Here is an 18,688-nt window from a genome sequence, read left to right as displayed (position 1 = left end):
CGACTAAAATGAATAAAAAATAATTAATTATCAATTTATATATATCAATAAGAATTAATATCTAAAGACATATTTTTATTAAAGTGTTATAGCAATAATAATCGTACAAAGAGCGTGTAGAGATACGATATTCCTTAGGGTAAAATTGCTTCTGAATAAATCGTATGCAAATTCAGTATTAGACTGAATGATCCAAAAGTCGTAATATTTGTAACTAGATCAATAATCGACGCTGGTAGCTAGTGTATTTCTTTTACCTTGTCGCGCTTGGAATAATAAATAATCGTAGCTGTAACATATCTGATATATGACAAAGTTACATATCAATCGTCATTGATGAAGTTTCAATTAAATCTTTCAATATATGCCGTTCAAGTTGTTTTTGGTGGTTCCAACTTGAGACTGATAAAAAAATTTTCGCGATCCTCTCTGTACCGCGCCTTCAAAAGAAATTCATACGCAAACGAGTTCAATGGAAAACTGTAGCTCTGCGCGAATCTCTGACAGTCCGTTAACCAGATTGCCATGTTGAGAACGTGTTTCCTCTTCAAGTCCACGTTCTTGGATCTTTTTTCGTCCTCCGAGAGCATCTTTGATTCCAACGTGATCGTGCGCCAACGATAAAAAAACTTACGCATCAGATATCGTTGTCTATATGTCCAAATATCGTTCGTCGTCTCGTCAGCAATGTTTCGGCGTGTCGTGAATTTTATCCTGGCCAAGGTTGCCGCGAAAATGCGTCTGGCTAAACGCGAAAATCCATCTCGCTCGGTTCGTATTATGTTCTGTTCTTCTCCTGAGCGAATACTGTTGAAATTAGATTCTAAAGTTCCGGTTTGCGTGATTGATTGTTTTCTTGTAGAAGACAATGGAAAATTCGCTTGAATTTCCCTCAAGTCATGTAATCCCAGAACTTTAATCAAAAAGTGGCCTACATACGGCATGCAAGGCGGGCTGCGTTCTGCTGCGATCCAAGTTCTTTGATACTTTGAACAGCGCGGACTTCTATAAATCTTGGAAAGCTTTTCCATTGACTCGTATCTAAAATATATGAAATTATATTAGAGAGACGTCTATGTTTTGCTTTTTTAAAAGAAAATTATTAATATAAAGTAGAATATCTCGAAAGATATGATATTTACATGGGCTCAAAGAAATTTATTCATGAAAAAAAATTCACGAAAGCCATATCATGTAACTGCAAATTTAGGGATTAAAAGAAATTAATTATCTTGCCTAAAATTAATGAGGCCCACCTGTTGGCGTGATGAGTTCTTAAATAAGACCAACTTCTCCGAAGCCTGTAAATTGGCGGAGCCTGCAGACCGGCCAGGATAGATCGGCAGGATTGAAAATTGCCGAGCGCGAAACACTTGTCGGCTGCATTGATGAATCTCGCCATGATCCTGGTTCTCATGTCGAGTTGCTTGATGGCGAGGATCTCGCTGACGGTCAAACAGGCGATCCGATGACTGAAGGCGATCCACGCACCTACATTCGGTGCGTTGCGTGAAGATCTCTGATGGATCAGTACCTCGATCTCGGTTGGCGGAATGCGAACGAAAAGATCTCGATCGATCATCGTCAGTTGCGTGGCTAGAGTTGTGCTATCTAAATCCCACACGGTGATACGAAGATTCATCTTTAAAAATCTCCGCAATTGCGCTGTACTTTTATCGACGTCTGCGGTTTCAATCAGCTTTTTCTGTTTGCGCGCACCATTGATGAAAAGCACGCGTTCTAATAGACTGCTAGATTTTCCCGTAATTGTGATTTCAGAATTATCGCTTTCGCCTGATATCTGATTTTTTCGTCTGCAGAAGAGTTTTCTTTTCGCCTGCTTCTCTTTTCCGCATCGAAAATTCCGAACAGATGCCAAGTGATGTCTTAGCTCTCTGTTATGTGAGAAATTATTTAATAAATCAGAGTTTTTATTTAAATTATTCAAAATATATAGTTTAAAAATTACATATTTATCGATTATATTTGCAAATTATTTAATATATGCAAAAGTTGAAGTGAATAAAATTTACGTCTTCAAATCTTGCTTAAAATTTATATGCTTTAAACAGAAATTTTTCATGAACAAATACCATGAATCATATATTTATAAGATATTTATAAGATGACAAATGTTTTCTCTATATTACCTGTAAGCAGCCGCAGCTGCCTGAGGTCTGTACCAGTATTCCGGTGTCCAGAAGAGTATCACTCGTCCCCTAGTAACGGTACTAGAACCGGATGTTAAAGCGGCGCAAGAAACGCTGGCTGTCAACTGACGACGCGAGACCGGAAGTCTTAGTTCCGGGTCCGACGGTTGTTTGCGGATGTTGACCGCACTCGGTGATCTGAGAGTTTGCACGGATTCGCGTTCACCAGGCTGGACCGACCATGGTCCCAGCGCGTGGAAAAAATGCGCTGCTGAAGAAAAGGCGTATCTTCGCGGATGCTTCTGACTCTTGAAGGATCTGTGATCCTCCCAGATCGTCACACCGCTTTCGATTAAATTGCGGGGATTGACGAAGCGATGCGGAAGCTCAGAGACGTCGACGTAACCGGAATCGCCGCGATAAGGACCCAGAATTAATTCGGAATTGCATTTCTCTGGTATACCATAGCCGAAACGCGATACTTTCGAAGTCAAAGACGATCCTTTCTGATGCTGTTGTTGGTGTTTTTCGTATTTTCGTTTTTTTTCTACATGTTCCATGAACTCTTCCTCGGAGAGTATATTTTGATGCTCTAAATGTTTTTAATCGTTGATATTTATATCGTCTTTTTATCAAAATATTTGCATTGGAACGTTTGCATATATGATTTTTTTTTTTTTTTTTTTTTTTTTTTTTTTTTTTTTTTAAATAAAAGCATAGTTTATTATTTTTTTTCTTTGAAGTTATTATTTTATATCACGTTTATTATTTACGTTTATTATTTTATATCACAATGAGAGGAACTTTGAGATTTTTTCTCCTAAATATATCTAAATAGATAAAAAGATCTACGAGTTTTGCAAATCCGACTGCTCTAACCATGACATCGACTGTGCTTTCCGGGAACGCCGACACTGTCGTCTAATTGGCAGATGTTGCAAGACGTACTTTTGCAACTCGCGGTGCGATCGTGACGATGAGCGCAGCGATTTCTTGCGAAAATGACATTGCATAGTCCTCCGGAACGTTGCGATTTTGCCTGACTGTCAAACTTCATCTGGCATGGCCAACTTTGACAGGATTTCTTGCAGGTGATATAACGAGGTGTACGATCCCCTAGCTCGTACATAAGATCCTGTAAACTGGCTCCGGCGAATCTCACCGGAACAGGCGTATAATGACCGTTTACTAGCTCGTTAAAAGACGATCCGAGATACAAGTCCTTTTCTGTCCATGTAGGAGTAACGAAATCACCGGCGCCTCCATAACGAGTCCATATCCTATGTTTTTTTTTTTTTTCAATACGCGATTGATGATATTGATAACAAGTAATTTAATAAATGTGATCATTAAGTATGATTTTGAAGAAAGGAAGAGATATTTAATCTTTGAAAATGTCGATGTACGTAATGAGATCAAAAATAGTTTACACCAATTGGCACCTGAATACTGGTTTCTTCGCGTTGCGATTATTCTTGACTTCGATCTCGGATGATAGTAAATACAGTGTGCTACTGCTCGATGAGCTCGCCGCCGTTGTTTCGGATAATGAACTACCATCCATCTTATACGCCAATAATCTTCGTATCTGTTCGCACCAGATCCTCCAAAAAATTCTGCGCCGCATGCCGCCGAGTTCATAATAATTAGCTCGACCATCGATGAATCTAAAGATAACGAATGTTTAGATCAATCAAATGTAAATTGATTCTAAAAAAAAAAAAAAAAAAAAAAAAAAAGATGAAAAAGATTTATAATCTAAAAAATTAGTTCATTATATAGATGTAATCATCTAATGAATTATTAGATTAATAAAGTAATTTTTTGATTTTTTGTGAATGTTGATGAAAATGGAAGACGTGAGTTTTTTTTATACCCTTTGTTTCATTTAACGAAGAGTATACCTTGCCTTTAATGTCCTACGACGTCTTCTCCTGAACACACTGAGCGTAACGTATTCTAGAGGATATACGGAGACGAGTTCAAAACTCTCGATACTGACGTCGATATCGGATGGGCAAACGAAACCAGGATTAATCTGGAGAATATCAGCGGCGACGATCAGTCTGGTCGGCGTGAGACCCAGGGTGATCTGACGTAACCCACGTCCATTTCTCGTAGTTTCCGCGAACGGCGACTCTACCAGAATCGTCTCGGAGAATTCGCAGTACTCCGACAACAATAGCTTACGTATCCTATTATTTTGCGGACGAGCGTCACGACGGGGCAACCTCGTTTCACCTGGCGCGTTCATGGATGACTTCTCTCGCGCGGCGAGAAGAAAAATAATAACGCGTCGTATAGATCATCTATGAAATTTTTTACGACCCAATGATTTTCAAAGCGTTCAAAGATTGTCTACTTGTCAGAGCTTAACCGTATTGGATTAATCGCTTTCTCGACCGAAACGTCAAAGAAAGACACTCGTAGTATTATTATTCGTAGACAACTTCTCGCAAAATTTTATTATGTAAAGGGTGACGATTGCGAAAATAAAATTAATTGAAATAATATAGTTATTAAATTTGTATCTTTATAGTATTAAAATATCGCGATCGAAGAAATTATATTAATGTTAATTTTTGAAATATCTTGAATATCTAATGGATTTCGTGTTTTTAATATGTTTATTTAGGATATCGATAAATTCCAAGATTAGGTATATCGTCGCTTTTATTTAAAAATTCAACATCTCGCTGAATTTTCTGTTAATATTCGTATATAGAGTCGCGATTGTAGTGGATTACATTCAAAGATAGAGACTACATAGTAAATACTGGTCGTAAAACCTCGTCGATTAATAAGAATTAGCTCCTTCGCTCCATTTACTCGGTGTATAATACGATAATAAATAAGATATAAAAAACACGTACGTGTGTAAAAGAACCTCGCTAATAGAGAGGGAGCGCTGTTTTACTTATAATAAATGGTTAGCATCGAAACGTGCAAAAATGTACAAAATTTACGAAGATACATACAAAGATTCTCTCGACTCGATTACATTCTTATCGACTACCGTTCTCCGGATTCACTCTGATAGTGACTTTGTTGCTGAGAGCGGACGCGAGCTTCTCGACGTTGCCCTGGAGAAGCTTGTTCGGCTCAGAATTCGTTGTATTGTTACTGGGCGTCGCCGCGTTTTCGGAAATAGTCTTCACGGGCGACTGATTTTCCTGAAATAAATTTATATTCGTAATGTCGTTTCTTCTAAGAGAATACGCGATCAAGTAAGTAACTGTACAAGTTTCCAGAAACGTAGGCAATAAAAAGTTACGGTCATTAAAGATCGTAGAAATTTATGACAAATGTAGTTAGATTTTTTCAGATCAGATTTTATTTTGTGAAATGATCGCTTACCACTCCTTCAGTCTTTCTTCTGAGGTTCGACCTCTGCAGAGTCGCGACGAGCTCGTTCTGTAACCTGGATACGACCGGGCTGTTGGCCGCCTCATCGACGACGCCGTTTCTATCGCGACTCGGCTGTTGCGGCAAGAATTCCAATCTGGATGGTTGCTTCGTCTCACCCTCGTACGCCCCTATCCTGACGGCCACCTTGTTGCCGGTGAGGGATTTCGAGATCTGTGCGCCGTTGGTCGGCGAGATCGATGCAAGCGAGGTTTTGGCGAGCTCCGCGACGGGACTCGTCGCGGCATCCTTGGGGACCTTGCTTCCAGTACCGATATGATGTGGACTTCCGTTTGAGGCTGGGCTCGTTACCGGAAAGTATGTCGGCGGCGGCTTCGGTACTGTGTTTGGTGCCTCCTTCAATTTGAACGACTCGATGCTCTGCATCTCCACCGAGTCATCGTTGCCTCGATTTTTCGAAGGAAGCGGAAGTGGAGGAGGCACTGGAGGAGGCATTGGAGAGCCCATCGTCGTCGTCGTTGCTGCCGTCATCGTTGTCGAGGTCTCATAGAGCACCTTCTTTTCTTGTTCCTAAAAATAAAACGGAACGCAATTATTTACGAATAAATTTATGTATTGTATCAAGCAGGCTAGGATTATATTTTAAAATTAATATTTGAAAAAATAAGATTAGAAATTAAAAGAACTTCATTAACGCAACAAATTATGAATTAAGATATAACTGATATTTTAGAACAGAATTTGTTATTTCAAAATATATATTTAATGTGTCGATACGAAATTATTAAATAAGTTTAAAGTATCGATAAATCGGCACACATGCCAAAGTCTTAAATGAAATCGCATATTAATGCTAAATGTGATTATACGTAATTACTAACGTTGTAAGGCGTGACTGTGACCAGGCCTTGTTTCTTTCTCATCGTGTCCGTTATATTATTCGTCTTCGAGCTTTTTTTATCCATACTCGCAAATTCTCCGAACGTGTTTATTAATTATATATAGTGCTGGCTAAATAATTTAATATGTCATGTATTCCACTTTTCACTTTTTCTCCGTAAATTAATTATCCACTTCTTTTTTCGTTTACGATTTTTTCTGATGTACGATCATTATATTATCCTCGATTAAAGTCTATTATCCCGCACATATAAAGTATATTATTGACGTAAAAATCTTCGATATATATATATATGTCCTGGTAATATATCAATATTCAAATCTTCAATCTTTTTTATGGCAGTTTCAATTGAATTTGATTTCTAAACTGTTTAAAAAACTTTTTCTTCAATACTTTCGGTTCTTCCGAGGTGTAGGGATCTGTCAACCTTCAATACAGAGAAGTCTTTTTTTTTCACGACGCGTTTGTGTCTCGAAAAACATACTCCGCTCTTCGTTATGGCGTTTTGCGCGCGTGCGGCCTTATTTTCTTCTAATTACGATTGCACGACGACCTCGAGTTTTGCGGTATTTCGCAGACCGCCGATCGCGCGACACGACGAACGACTGAGAAAACACGCGGCGAGAGTAACGTGCGTTATGTCGTCTTACATTGAGTTGCTCTTATGTAAGCCCCTATTATTTTTGCACGTCTGCCGCAATTCGTAGGAAACTGTCGAAGCGAGGAGGAAAAGAAAAAGAAAAAAATGTGGCACACGAGACCCGTGTCCTGTTGCGTTGCCTTGCATATCACGTTGCACTCCCGCGGTATCAAATATATACATATATATCTGCGAACGATGAAATCGCAATCACGGCTACCGATTGTAGCGAATAAATCCGTGAGCGCCTCGATAACGTTGATTAATGGACGATAAGAAGTGACAACGAGCTATCAATCTCTGACTTTTATAATAGCAAGTCATCACTTGGTCGTGTCGAAGAAATGAAAAAATAGTGATTTTTCTCGGCGCGATAACGAGATCATTTAAAAAAAAATTTATATATATATATATATATATATATATGTATCTTATCTAGATTTATCTCTAATAATTATTTCTTCTAAATGAGAAACGTACAAATACATAAAACATATAATTTAGTTTACAAGTACATGATAGCATATAATAATTCAAAGGCATTTGAATTTTAATATCATTTCTGAACAATTATTAGCCATCAATTCGCAGCTGGTTTCCAAAATTTCATGTTATTACCATGTTATTATTAGCATTATTATTATCGTTATCATCATTATTATTATTATCAATGAAATTCTCGCGCAGACATTATGTCCAAGGCAACACGTTAAGAATAATGCGATGCGCACATACACTTGAATAATTGATAGCTAGTTTTCTAATACATCGTTTTCGCAATTAAATGTAGTTTTTAATTAACCCTCGCACACATTTTCTTTGCTACGCGGTAATACAGGAACTGAAACAAAACGTCGTATATACGTGACTTTAAAAGTGCGAACTGTTCGCTATCTCTCGTCGTTTCAACGATACTACCGTCACGACCAATGTGTGCCTACACAGGTATACAACGGATAAACATGTCGGTGCGTCAGCATTACGCACACACACCACTATGTAATCTGCACGCCACACTGACGATGACTATTCCGGGATCTTTATAATTTCGCGTTCTTATCTGTTTGCACCGGCATATCCTTGCTTGTACGATTGTGTAATTAAAAAACGCGCTACATATTCAAGCCGCCTTAGTTATGCATCGAAAAATTCTTCACTCAGGAAGAAGCGTTCTGGTGGAAAACTCAGTTGCGATTTATTTTTGGCATCTTATTAGACGAAATCAATTCTTCTCTGATATATTATTCAACACAATCATTAATTCCGTTTCGTTTATTATAATCATCTATTTTAAAAGTCGTTGTAATCGTGTAATTTTATGCGAGTTACATTTTTATTTATCAAAAAATTCTTATATTATCTTGATTTTATGAATTTTAAAATCTACATCGTTTCAATTGGATTTATTAATTTTCTGAATTAAAATTCTAGTTAACAGTAAATTGGTACACATTTATCAATGTGTGTAGCATTAAGTAAGACTTGATCATCTTTACAACGCGTGCAACATGTTACGTTACTGATCGGTTTCGAAGATACGCATATCATTGAACAGTATACTAGATTGGCGGATTAGATGGATTATTGTGTGTTATCATGAAAGTTAAAATATCATATATCTCGAATTCCGTGAGGCAAAATCGGAGAGTAAATTCGCGAATTTCATTTTTATAAAACCTAATCATATTTCGAACTTTGTTAAGATACGTTTGCAACATATCTTAAGATATTAACAGAATATTAGAGAAATTTAAATCTCTCTCTCTCTCTCCCTTTTACTATATTATATTATACCGAAATATAATTTATATAATTTTAATAATAATAAACAATTTACTTGTACCAATTAACTTTTCTTACCTTCTCGAGAATTTGATCCGAGGACTGCACCTTTTGCTGAGCAGAGTTGAACATTTTTTGGTGCGCACGCTTAAATTCCTCCATCAACTGCAAAACGAGTAAAGTGTCAGTTTTATTATAGAGCACTTTTTATCTGATGACGAAGAGCGTCCGCACGCGTCGAACAATTTGCATGCAAATTTATATCGTGGTTGTTTCGTATTTTCATTATTAGTTCGCATAAGATTTTTCTATGGAAATTTTTTATGGACTAGGGAATTGCAAAGAGTAATACTTTATTGTACTTTTATATGAAATATTAATTAAATTTTGAGTGATTTTCGTAAATTGTAAACATTCTAAATAAACCATTAACAAAAATTAATAATTCTTAAATCATAAACAATGCTTATTATACACGTGCAATTGTAAGCAGCTGACCTTATCGTGTGTCACTTTTTGCTCCTGTGATCTTAGAGTTTCAAGATTCTGAGGCTTGCGATTGTCCGGAGTTTTGTCCTTTGGCATTTCCGCTTTAGCGGCGTTGTTCATTCTCTATGAAATAAAAATAATACCCGACGTGTGACAATGATGAATGACCAGCAATAAGCGAAATGCGAATAATCAATCACGAGAATGAAAGTAATTCAAAGTAATAAATATAACGTGATATTTTATAAAATATAATTTGAATCCTAAACATTTCTAAGAGAACATATCTATAGTAGAACATTTTTCAAAAAAAAACGTAGTTTTGAGAAAATAAAAATACAAGATAATCTAAGTGCCAAACGTATATGGTATAAACGAGCAAAAGATCAAATTTTTTACGGCATGTTACATAGCAGTAAGGCACTTTAACTCATTGATAATATTCATTATTTTTTATCGCGATAAATATGAAGAGAAATAATATAAATGATATTATGTAGATAAGCGGATCAAGCATCGATATCAGTGCAAAACAACAATGAAGATTAAAAAATTACGGGCACATTCAAAAAAAAAAAAAGGGAAAGATATAGACTATCTTTAATATGACAGATACGATAATATACTCACACACATGACTCTTATTCATTTATTTTTCGCAGGCTTATCGTAAAATTTAAAAAATAAAATAAATAAAAATATGATATTGGGAATTCTTAATATTGTAGATCTATCTACCTGCTGTGCTCGCCTCTGTAACTCCTGTGTGATGGCAGTGCTTAAATCAGTGCTGGCGATTGGCGACGTCCTGGCGACATCCTTGCGTGGCGTCGTGTATGCGATTGTCGAAGTGTCTGTTGTTTTGCTAGTGATGCTGCTGGAACCACCGCCGTTTGCCGATCCGTAAGAAACGGTTGATGCCGGTTCACAGGACGACGTCGATAGCGACGATGATGTCGATGCGGAGTCTTTGCTGCAGGATGACTCGAGGCTTGATTCAGTTTCTGTCGAGCCGGTACTGCCCATCGACATGGTACTGCCCATTTGCATGCCCATAGCGTTCATCGGTTTCGTCTCTATAACGATAGATAATATAATAACGGTGAGTATGTGTGTTATATAGAAAACATTAGAACAATAGATTTTATTTCAAAATTGAAAATAAAGAAAATTGTACATGTACCATATATTAAATTATATATATATACATGCGACTGCATTTATCAATAAAAAATAAAAAATTTGTAAAAAATATTTTAAAATAATTTCAAAAAGTGCAGATATTTATATTTATTTATATAAAATAATCGCGTTTAGAAATATCTTTCAAGGTCTACGCCTTTGAACATAGGATGAATATAGCAATGTTAAAGAATCCTCTTCAAGTTGAATCGGTCGAGCGAATGCCGCGGCCAGTTATTATTCTAACGATGCTGCGGGAGAAGTCGTCAAACCTGCTGGCCATTTGTAAGGAAGCGGCGGCGGAGGTGCAGGTGGACAAACTGACTGATGCACCTCCACAGTCGTTGTCGTCTTCCTCTCGGCCTCGCTCTGTCTCTGCGCGAGTTGCAGGTCCGTCAATCGATTACCAACCGCTTGGCCGTTCTCCTGGCGCAAAAATTACGTTTACTACGCAGGCCGCTCATTCAAATCGACCAATCGTGCTTAACGAGTGAAATGTAAAGAACGGCTCGATAACGAAAAGAAAAGTGCAAATTGACGGATGTGCAAATTTTCTTACTTTGGAGCCATGGTACATAGGCAAGTCGTCAGCGGGTCCGTCATAAATCACGTCCTGCTGTTGCCTCGCGTTATCTCGCCGATAGGCCAGTCGCCGATTGGCTTCGTCTCGCGGATTCGCGTCGAAGTCGTGCACCTCGTAGTCGATCCTGGGCGCAACGGGATCGTAAAGCGGCTCGTTGTCGATGTCGTCCTCGTAATTGCCGCGCGAATTAAAGTGATATTGTCCGCCCGGTATAGGCCGATGGTTCTGGTTCGAGCTCTGATTAACACGAATCACGGTCGTGTTATTTGGTTTTCGCGACCATTCCGGCGCCTAGAAAGTGGTCAATTTAAATTCCAATGAAAAGACTCGTGCATTTTTACCTCATATTTTAATAATGAAATAAATTTACAACTTTCGAGCTCTGTGATGCGTGGAATAAAATTTAATTTATACTCACTTCTTCTTAATTAAGCTGTTTAATAGATAATTTTTGTGAAATTGATTCTACTAACTAGTTCTATTGGTTCTAATTGTGTATAAAATAAGTTATTTTAAAGCCCTTTATATATACCTGATCCACGTGTGCCCATTCCGAGGAGGAACTGCAGCTATTGGTCGACAGGGCGAGAGGACAGCATATCCTACGACGAAACCCGGAAATTTACGAAGCGAAATTTACATATATATGTATGTGTCTTTCGTGCTGGCGATTATGCAAGTTATGAGTCCGATTTCTAAAGAGCGGAATTCGCGGACGCGCATCTTTACGTGGCAAATATTCCGGGGAATTGGACGAATGTTTACGTGGCGGCGAGGAATTCAAGCCGTGACCGACTCTGCGATCGTTATCGAGTGTCCTATTAATGGACCGACTTTCTCCTAGTGTAAATTCATTGATGATCCGATAACGGTCACGAGCGGCAAGATACGTAAATATCTATCTAGGTAGCGAAAGTATCGTGGATAGTGTCAGAGACGCGGCTGCGATTTGCGCGATGAGAAAAGATAAACGAATAAAGAGATAACGAGAATAACGTTTCTGAAAAATTTACGGTATATACGGTATATCCTGTTGATCTTGTCATGCACAGTATCGTATTACACAACATGTTTGACATTACATTGAATTAATTACTCGAAGACTCCTCATTCTACTTGATTAATTTTTTTTTTTTTTTTGCACGAGATGAAACATTGAATTGTCACTCACCTGCCGTTTCGATTGCACGCGTCGTCGCGCGGATACCGTTGATTCATCCTGCCGTCATGATGGTGATGTTGCGGCGAGGATGGTGCGTTATTCGGATGCTGGGACAGTGGGCTCGCGGCCACAACGCTAGACGTTTCGGAGTCATAGCCGCTGGAGCCGCGCGTCCACAGCGGCTCGGGACAATCGTAAAGGTGATTGGGGACCGCGGGTCGTTGCACCACAAGGTCGAGGATCGCCGAACTGCGCATCATCTCGATAGCCCGCTCGAATGGCAGATCGGTGAGTCGTTGCCCGTTACACCAGATTATCACATCGCCAGCCTTCAGACCCGCCGCTCGCGCGGGACCCCCTTCCCTCGTGCCCTAAAAGTTCATGTTTTTTTTTGTGCGTTTTTAGATTAATTTAATTCTTCCCTGAGCCACGCTTATTGTGCAAGTTCGGTTTCGAAACGTCAGAGTAACGTTCCAAGTATAAAGATTTGAATACAAATCTTGCTTTATTGAATTAGTCGGGTATTCTTTTTTTATTTAAAATTTTTATTAATCAATGTGGCAATAATGTACAGTCGATTATTTGAACTTGAAATGGCAATGGTTCGAATGTTTCTTTGGAATTTCGATCTTAATGAAAGCAGAATAAATTTTACAATAATTAAGGAGAAATGTCAAGAATGCCAGTTGCATCCATATGACATAACTACGTTCGATTAAAATGTTATTAACCTGGACGGTGAGACCAGGTACGATGCCCCTGCAAACGCCGCAACCCAGACGACCCTTCTCACCGACGAGAATCCGAATTCTGACTTCTGCATTCGGCACGTTGCCTAAACCAGTTTCGTTGTATTGGAGCTGCTGTTGCTGTTGCTGCACCATGTGCCAGGTAACCGGATCGTTCGGATTGCTTTACGAATCATAAATGATTTTTGTAACGAGGGGATGCCGATCGAGTGAGACATGTAATATGATTCGCGCAAGATTTTAATTAAGTTTTGATACTTACTCCTTTACGGGTATCATCCCCACGCCTGCAATATAAATCAAGGGCTATAAATTCCCGTTATCGGCAACGAGATAGAAATTATTTCACGAAGGCCGCGCGCGCGTATTACTATATTATTAATTATTTTTCTCTTAAATCGCGAAGAGCTATCGGGAGTTATCTTTACGTAAAATAGATTTACGTCCGTAAGTGCAATATTGTACTTTACGGCATAGATAATTAAGATAGAGACGAGATAGTTACTTCGAATTTTAAGAACCAAGACTTGCTGATTCTTTGCCAGGAGTGCGACTTCCTGATGAACAGCATCCTCCACCGGATAACCGTTCACCCTTAAAATTTGATCGCCTACCTGAAAGCGATAAATCGAAAATGGAACCATTTAATTATCCAATATATTTTCACGATTTCAAGTATAGTTAATTAGCGTTACGCGGGTGATTACCATTAAATCTATTTTTGATTAACGCATCTTGAAAAAATCATAGATGAAGCGCAAAAGATGTTAAAAGACATTTAAATAATTTTAATATGTAGTTGTTGAGATAATAGTATATGGACAGTAATTATATCAAAATACCCTCAATCCATTTCTATGGGCCTCGCCACCTGGTTGAACATCACTGACGTAAAATCCGGCGGCGTATTCGCGTCCACCACGTAACGAGAATCCGAAGCCGGCGTTACCGCGACGTCTCAAACGTACGTTCCTAGTGACGCCAATGACGGCCATCCTGCCGCCTCCTGCCGGGTTCCCAGGACCTCCACCGGTCGATGATCCCGTGCCAGCATTTGACGCGCTGGAGGAGCCACCCGACCTGCCGGTATCGTAAAAGGCACGTGTACATAAATAACGTCATTCTGCACTCTGAAGCTGAGCAGAAAAAGCCAACGAGAATTTTATCTCTCCGTTCAAGACCCTTTAATTAAATTCAAAATGTACGCTCGATAAAAATTTCAATCTTACGTTAAAATAATATCTTTCCTCTAATTTCATTCCAACTTGTTATATTTTTCAGAGATGTTCGGATATTTTTCGTTCCATGAATTTTATACGAAATATTTTATTCAAATATCTCTCTCTTTTTCTTCGTCTGTGCTCTTCTCAGTGCTGTATATTTTCTCGCCGACGCGGCTATATCTGTCCGTGTCGCTGCGATATTTTACGCGGTCTTATTTTACCTCCGCGAGTAATTGTCTCGCAAAGATCCTCATTTTCCCCCCTCGCTTCGACGGGCGAATGAGCGAGCGAGCGAACGACTCGGTACCTTTGTTCGGTGTACTCCGCCGACCTTTTTCCATCGCGCTGTAAAATTAATGACCACACCTGGCGCACCGGCACGAGGAAGGAAGGCGAGCCGGCGTGAGGAAGCGGAGATAGTGGCGATCGAGAAACTTCTCGGCGAGGTGGAGAAATCTCGCTAAGGAATTTCACGCAGTCTCGAAGGAGAAAGAGGAAGACGGACCGAGAATGACTCGAAGGTGAAGCTGAGAAGCAAGATGACATTTGGTTAACGATGCCGAGAATCCATCTTCCGTCGAACGTTGAAAAGACCGTTGTGTACAATACAACATGGAACGATAAAGTGGATGCAAGGTAGAACAAGGAGATAACACTAGGGAAATGACAGTTATTAGCGAGCGAGAATATGCTCCAGAATGACTTTGCTTTGCTGTAAAGCCTTGCGGGGGGCTTCCCTTCTTGACACCTCGTATCTTGACACATCCCCTATATCCTATACCGTTTATTCTCCGAGATAATACTTGAAGAAGAATGGAACTTCACTTTGTGCGCGTCTTCTTCAATGAAAGATGAATTTTCGATACGGGCGTGAACTCCGAGCGTGAACCCGTGAGAACTTTCGAGAAAATCGGGCAGATTAAAATTTGGTCGTGGGATAATAACTATTTTATTCCTCGGCCACTGACATCAGTATTCTCGGAATGCGCATATTCAGTAATTACATAATAATAGCGTGGGATAACGCGATTATTTTAACGCGCTCAATCGCGTCGCTTTTTATGTAATGGGATTTGGCGCCACTTGGCGACGACGACGGAACAGCTGTACGCAAAAGTCAAATTGTTACGTCGTGTCTCCGGAAAATCTATTATGCAATCGCCCACAGAAGGAGAAAAGAGGAGAGGACGATGAATGCGCGTGGTAGCGTTTCCGCGACAACGAGCGCGTCCGTACGGAAAGACGTACCGTTATTACGATTGTCGATATCACTGTTCGACGATCGAGTCCTGAAAGTGTTACGACTAACAATAAGGCAAACGTCTCTCGTATATATTTTTCTTCAGCCAGATCTGCCTTTGAGCGAGTGACCCGCCCGTGTCACGATCGATCGCGATCGTCGTGCGCGTCTCATGCGCGTATTAATCCGGCACTCGATACTCCGTTCACGAATTATGTTAATTCCTATTTGCCCCAAGACTACAACGTGCGAAGGAGTTAACGGGAGGAATTTCAACGATAAAATAGTAGAACGTAATACAGAAATTTTGAGGGAATTATTCTTACAATTATTTAAACAAAATTTTTGCATTAGTTAAACAAAAAAAAATGAAAATATTTAATTTAATAAAAAAATTGATCGAGAAATTATTCAAAATAAAAATTTTGTTGATAATTTCTTTGCTATTGTTCCCGGATATAAATTACGATGTTCCTTCGACGCATCCTCATATTCGATATTCGAATTCTGATCATGTACGTGTAAAACGCAATAATAACAGGATACGTGCGAATCATTGAATTATGAATTCCGTTCACGTCTTATGTTAATCATATCGAGACGAGTTCGGGTCGATTCGGGAAAGCCAGCAATAAGTATATCCGAGAAACGCATTTTACATGCTCGTATGAATATGAGAAATGCGTGTTTTGCATTTTATTGTCAATTATGAAATAATTATTAAGTTATTCTTAACCTTCTTATTTCATAATTACTCTGTTTTTCTTATCTTTCACCTAAGTTCGTGCGCAATTTAATTACTATTATTATTTGTATATACATTATGATAATAGCGTAAGTCACGAAGGATGCGAGGAACGATCAGCTCGCCGACAATGCGGAGAAAGTTGATGTAAGCTTGCAAAGAACACGGAAAGGCACGCCCTAACTAACGTTCTCGTCCTTTCGACTCTCATGTCTATTTCTTTGATTTGTTGTTCATGGCTCGTTGTACTGCACAAATGAGAGATAAAGATCTTTTTAATATGTTTCTTTTCTTCAAAAGAGATAATTGAAAGAAAGAAAAATTTTATTTTTTACGGTCAAGAATCTTGTTCACATTTAATGAGTTCGAGTTCCAAGACTATAAAAAAAATTTCTGTATATTATATTTTAATATACTTTTAATTAAATATGCACTTTTTTATTCATTTTATTAACATGTATTTCAAAAAATGGAAAATTTAATAATTATAAAATTTTAAAAAGTTAACAAGGTTTTCACGGATTTTTTAGAAAACGTATTACAACGAAAAATTTAAGAAATCGTTTTAATATATTTTTGTAGCGGTGTTTTTATGGTTTAACCTCAGGAATGCCAGACCGAGATATACGTGTTGCCGCGAGGTCTCGTGGAGTCTAACTTTAGAACTGGTAGCAAGCAGTCGAACCAGAAGTTGACAAATTGTTACCAGACGCGTTTAAGGTACCGCCGGCAATTCGCTTCTCGGTCTCCCGCAATCCGCAACCATATCAGCCTCTTCTTATGGTTAATCTCTCCACGAACAGATTATTATTATATATATAGCACAGCAAGATACATCGTTCTTTTTTTTGTAACGGAATTGACAATGAGTTATTCAGAAATGTTCACGAATAGTTCCTCTTCAAAACTTGTTACTTTCCAAAAGTATTCTCTTCGACCAGTTTTATGAATGAAAAAAACCAGTTTCAAAACGAGTTCGAGTTGAGTAATATGACGAATATAACAGTCGAAAGATTGTTCTATATTCCTTTCGGAGCGTCATTAAACTTACTCCAAATTTAAAAAAAAAAAAAAATACCAATGTTATAATAAAAATAAAAATATTATATACAATGATATATATATATATATATATATATATATATATATATATATATCGAAAGAGATATAGAAAGTCTATTTCTAAAATAAAAAAGAATATGGATTTGTCATTATATTTATTTTCTTGAATCATTGCATGTATTGTATATATTTGATTTATTTCACACATTTCCAAGTTTTAGAATAATATTAGGTGTTGATTTTCTTTTATAGCTGTTCCAATTAGTTCAGATTATTATGAAAGCCATGCTTCGATGCTTTCCAACTGGAGCAACTATAGCCGTCATTGGAAGCGGGACACGTGTATTATGTACAAGTTAAAAATTATATATTCAAATATAAGACCTTTTCTCTACCGTCTGAGTTACAGAATATCGTTCCAGTTTCATGGTATCGATTTTACAAAATTTATACCTACACATCGGTCATTCACTACTAGTGCTTCAAATAACGCGACGAAATATAATTGTATGATCATTGTAATCATTTCGTGATAATGCAAATATTTCGCGTATCGCGTATTACAATAGCAGTATCGACACTGCATCGCCATTTCCCAGTAAAATTCATTTCCGTCACGGCCGAATTGCTGGCTTAACTGTGCATGGTCGGTGTCTGGAATGGCGTAAAGCCGTCCAGGGTAAGAAAGAGATACGGAAGAACTCGGGCGTGTTTCGCGTTTCTTCCCTTCACGCGCGACCGGCTACGTTCCATTCGATCTGGGGAATTCGCGTCTTTGATCTCGATCAATTTACTTGCGCGCTCTGGTCGTTGATCCATGAGGGTTTTGCGGTTTCCGATCATCGACCCACGAGGGTCGCAGATTTCGTATGATGTCATATACCGTGCGACCGTAGAAACGGGATCTACCCGAGACAAAAAAAAAAGGTAACAACCCTTTATCTAATGTGATTAATGATCGTTTAAGCGAATTGTAAATGTTCGAACGTTCGATAATTACATGTGCATATTTTTTTATTGTCTCAATTCTCTTTCGATGCGATGGTGTATGACAATTGGATTCTATTAAAAATTACGAATATCTCGATATACACGCGTATAATGAAGATAATTTCTTGTGATGGGATTAGAAAGCAAGAGAAGTGATGCTGATGCGGCCGATCCGACATCCGTCGTCGATGATAAATCGTACGGAATATCGATCATAGGGAAAGTCTCCGTCGTACCGGGGGGAAAAAAGGCGAACGGAATAATTCGTTTCCGGGATTCTTTAGATGCGTCAACGATTTACAAGAGTCTCGTTACAAGTTTCTTTCCTTCGTTCGTCGGCTGATGAGTGAGAGATGGAAAGAGAGAAAAGAGATGGCGAACGTCGCGGAAGGAAAAAAAAAAAGACTCACGAAGCTGTTTGCGG

General features: G+C 38.5%; 3 protein-coding genes across 4 annotated transcripts in view; 1 reads left to right on the top strand and 2 right to left on the bottom strand.

Annotated features, from left to right (window-relative positions):
* Nucleotides 1-117: 117 nt before the first annotated feature.
* On the bottom strand, nucleotides 118-4,591 carry LOC138937218 (uncharacterized). Its single transcript, XM_070303239.1, has 6 exons — nucleotides 4,055-4,591; nucleotides 3,593-3,817; nucleotides 3,030-3,430; nucleotides 2,151-2,742; nucleotides 1,257-1,895; nucleotides 118-1,041 (listed from the first exon to the last, which is right to left on the bottom strand). The coding sequence occupies exons 1-6, from the start codon at nucleotides 4,402-4,404 to the stop codon at nucleotides 372-374; spliced, it is 2,877 nt and encodes a 958-aa protein (XP_070159340.1). The 5' UTR covers nucleotides 4,405-4,591; the 3' UTR covers nucleotides 118-371.
* Nucleotides 4,592-5,024: 433 nt separating this feature from the next.
* LOC138937311 (protein scribble homolog) overlaps nucleotides 5,025-18,688 on the bottom strand; it is a 32,980-nt gene continuing 19,316 nt past the window's right edge. Inside the window, exons 2-14 of one of the 2 annotated variants that reach the window (XM_070303458.1) lie at nucleotides 13,847-14,084; nucleotides 13,510-13,618; nucleotides 13,267-13,291; nucleotides 12,987-13,167; nucleotides 12,265-12,626; nucleotides 11,626-11,695; nucleotides 11,070-11,384; nucleotides 10,783-10,936; nucleotides 10,067-10,404; nucleotides 9,338-9,451; nucleotides 8,918-9,004; nucleotides 5,508-6,086; nucleotides 5,025-5,323 (exon numbers count right to left, since the gene is read on the bottom strand). In XM_070303458.1, the coding sequence (XP_070159559.1) occupies nucleotides 5,156-5,323; nucleotides 5,508-6,086; nucleotides 8,918-9,004; nucleotides 9,338-9,451; nucleotides 10,067-10,404; nucleotides 10,783-10,936; nucleotides 11,070-11,384; nucleotides 11,626-11,695; nucleotides 12,265-12,626; nucleotides 12,987-13,167; nucleotides 13,267-13,291; nucleotides 13,510-13,618; nucleotides 13,847-14,084 (2,740 nt within the window). In that variant the 3' untranslated portion in view covers nucleotides 5,025-5,155. The remainder of the gene's footprint in view (nucleotides 5,324-5,507; nucleotides 6,087-8,917; nucleotides 9,005-9,337; nucleotides 9,452-10,066; nucleotides 10,405-10,782; nucleotides 10,937-11,069; nucleotides 11,385-11,625; nucleotides 11,696-12,264; nucleotides 12,627-12,986; nucleotides 13,168-13,266; nucleotides 13,292-13,509; nucleotides 13,619-13,846; nucleotides 14,085-18,688) is intronic. The other variant, XM_070303459.1, reaches the window with a different exon arrangement.
* The window catches only part of Tdrd3 (Tudor domain containing 3), a 40,154-nt gene continuing 35,304 nt past the window's right edge, over nucleotides 13,839-18,688 (top strand). Inside the window, exon 1 of the mRNA XM_070303464.1 lies at nucleotides 13,839-14,102. Coding sequence (XP_070159565.1) covers nucleotides 14,041-14,102 — 62 coding nt within the window. The 5' untranslated portion in view covers nucleotides 13,839-14,040. The remainder of the gene's footprint in view (nucleotides 14,103-18,688) is intronic.

The sequence above is a fragment of the Polyergus mexicanus genome, unplaced genomic scaffold, assembly GCF_030449975.1.
Source record: "Polyergus mexicanus isolate NDT 795.1 unplaced genomic scaffold, iyPolMexi1.0 SCAF_10, whole genome shotgun sequence".
Lineage (NCBI taxonomy): Eukaryota > Metazoa > Arthropoda > Insecta > Hymenoptera > Formicidae > Polyergus > Polyergus mexicanus.
The sequence above is the reverse complement of the archived record's forward strand: the minus strand, read 5'-3'. Positions and strand labels throughout refer to the sequence as shown.

Coding starts and splice junctions, on each gene's coding strand:
- LOC138937218 (XM_070303239.1), bottom strand. CDS start 4,404: ATGAACGCGCCAGGTGAAACGAGGTTGCCCCGTCGTGACGCTCGTCCG. Junction 3,818..4,054: donor CGTAGGACATTAAAGGCAAG/GTATACTCTTCG, acceptor CGTTATCTTTAG/ATTCATCGATGGTCGAGCTA. Junction 2,743..3,029: donor AAAGCACAGTCGATGTCATG/GTTAGAGCAGTC, acceptor AAAAACATTTAG/AGCATCAAAATATACTCTCC.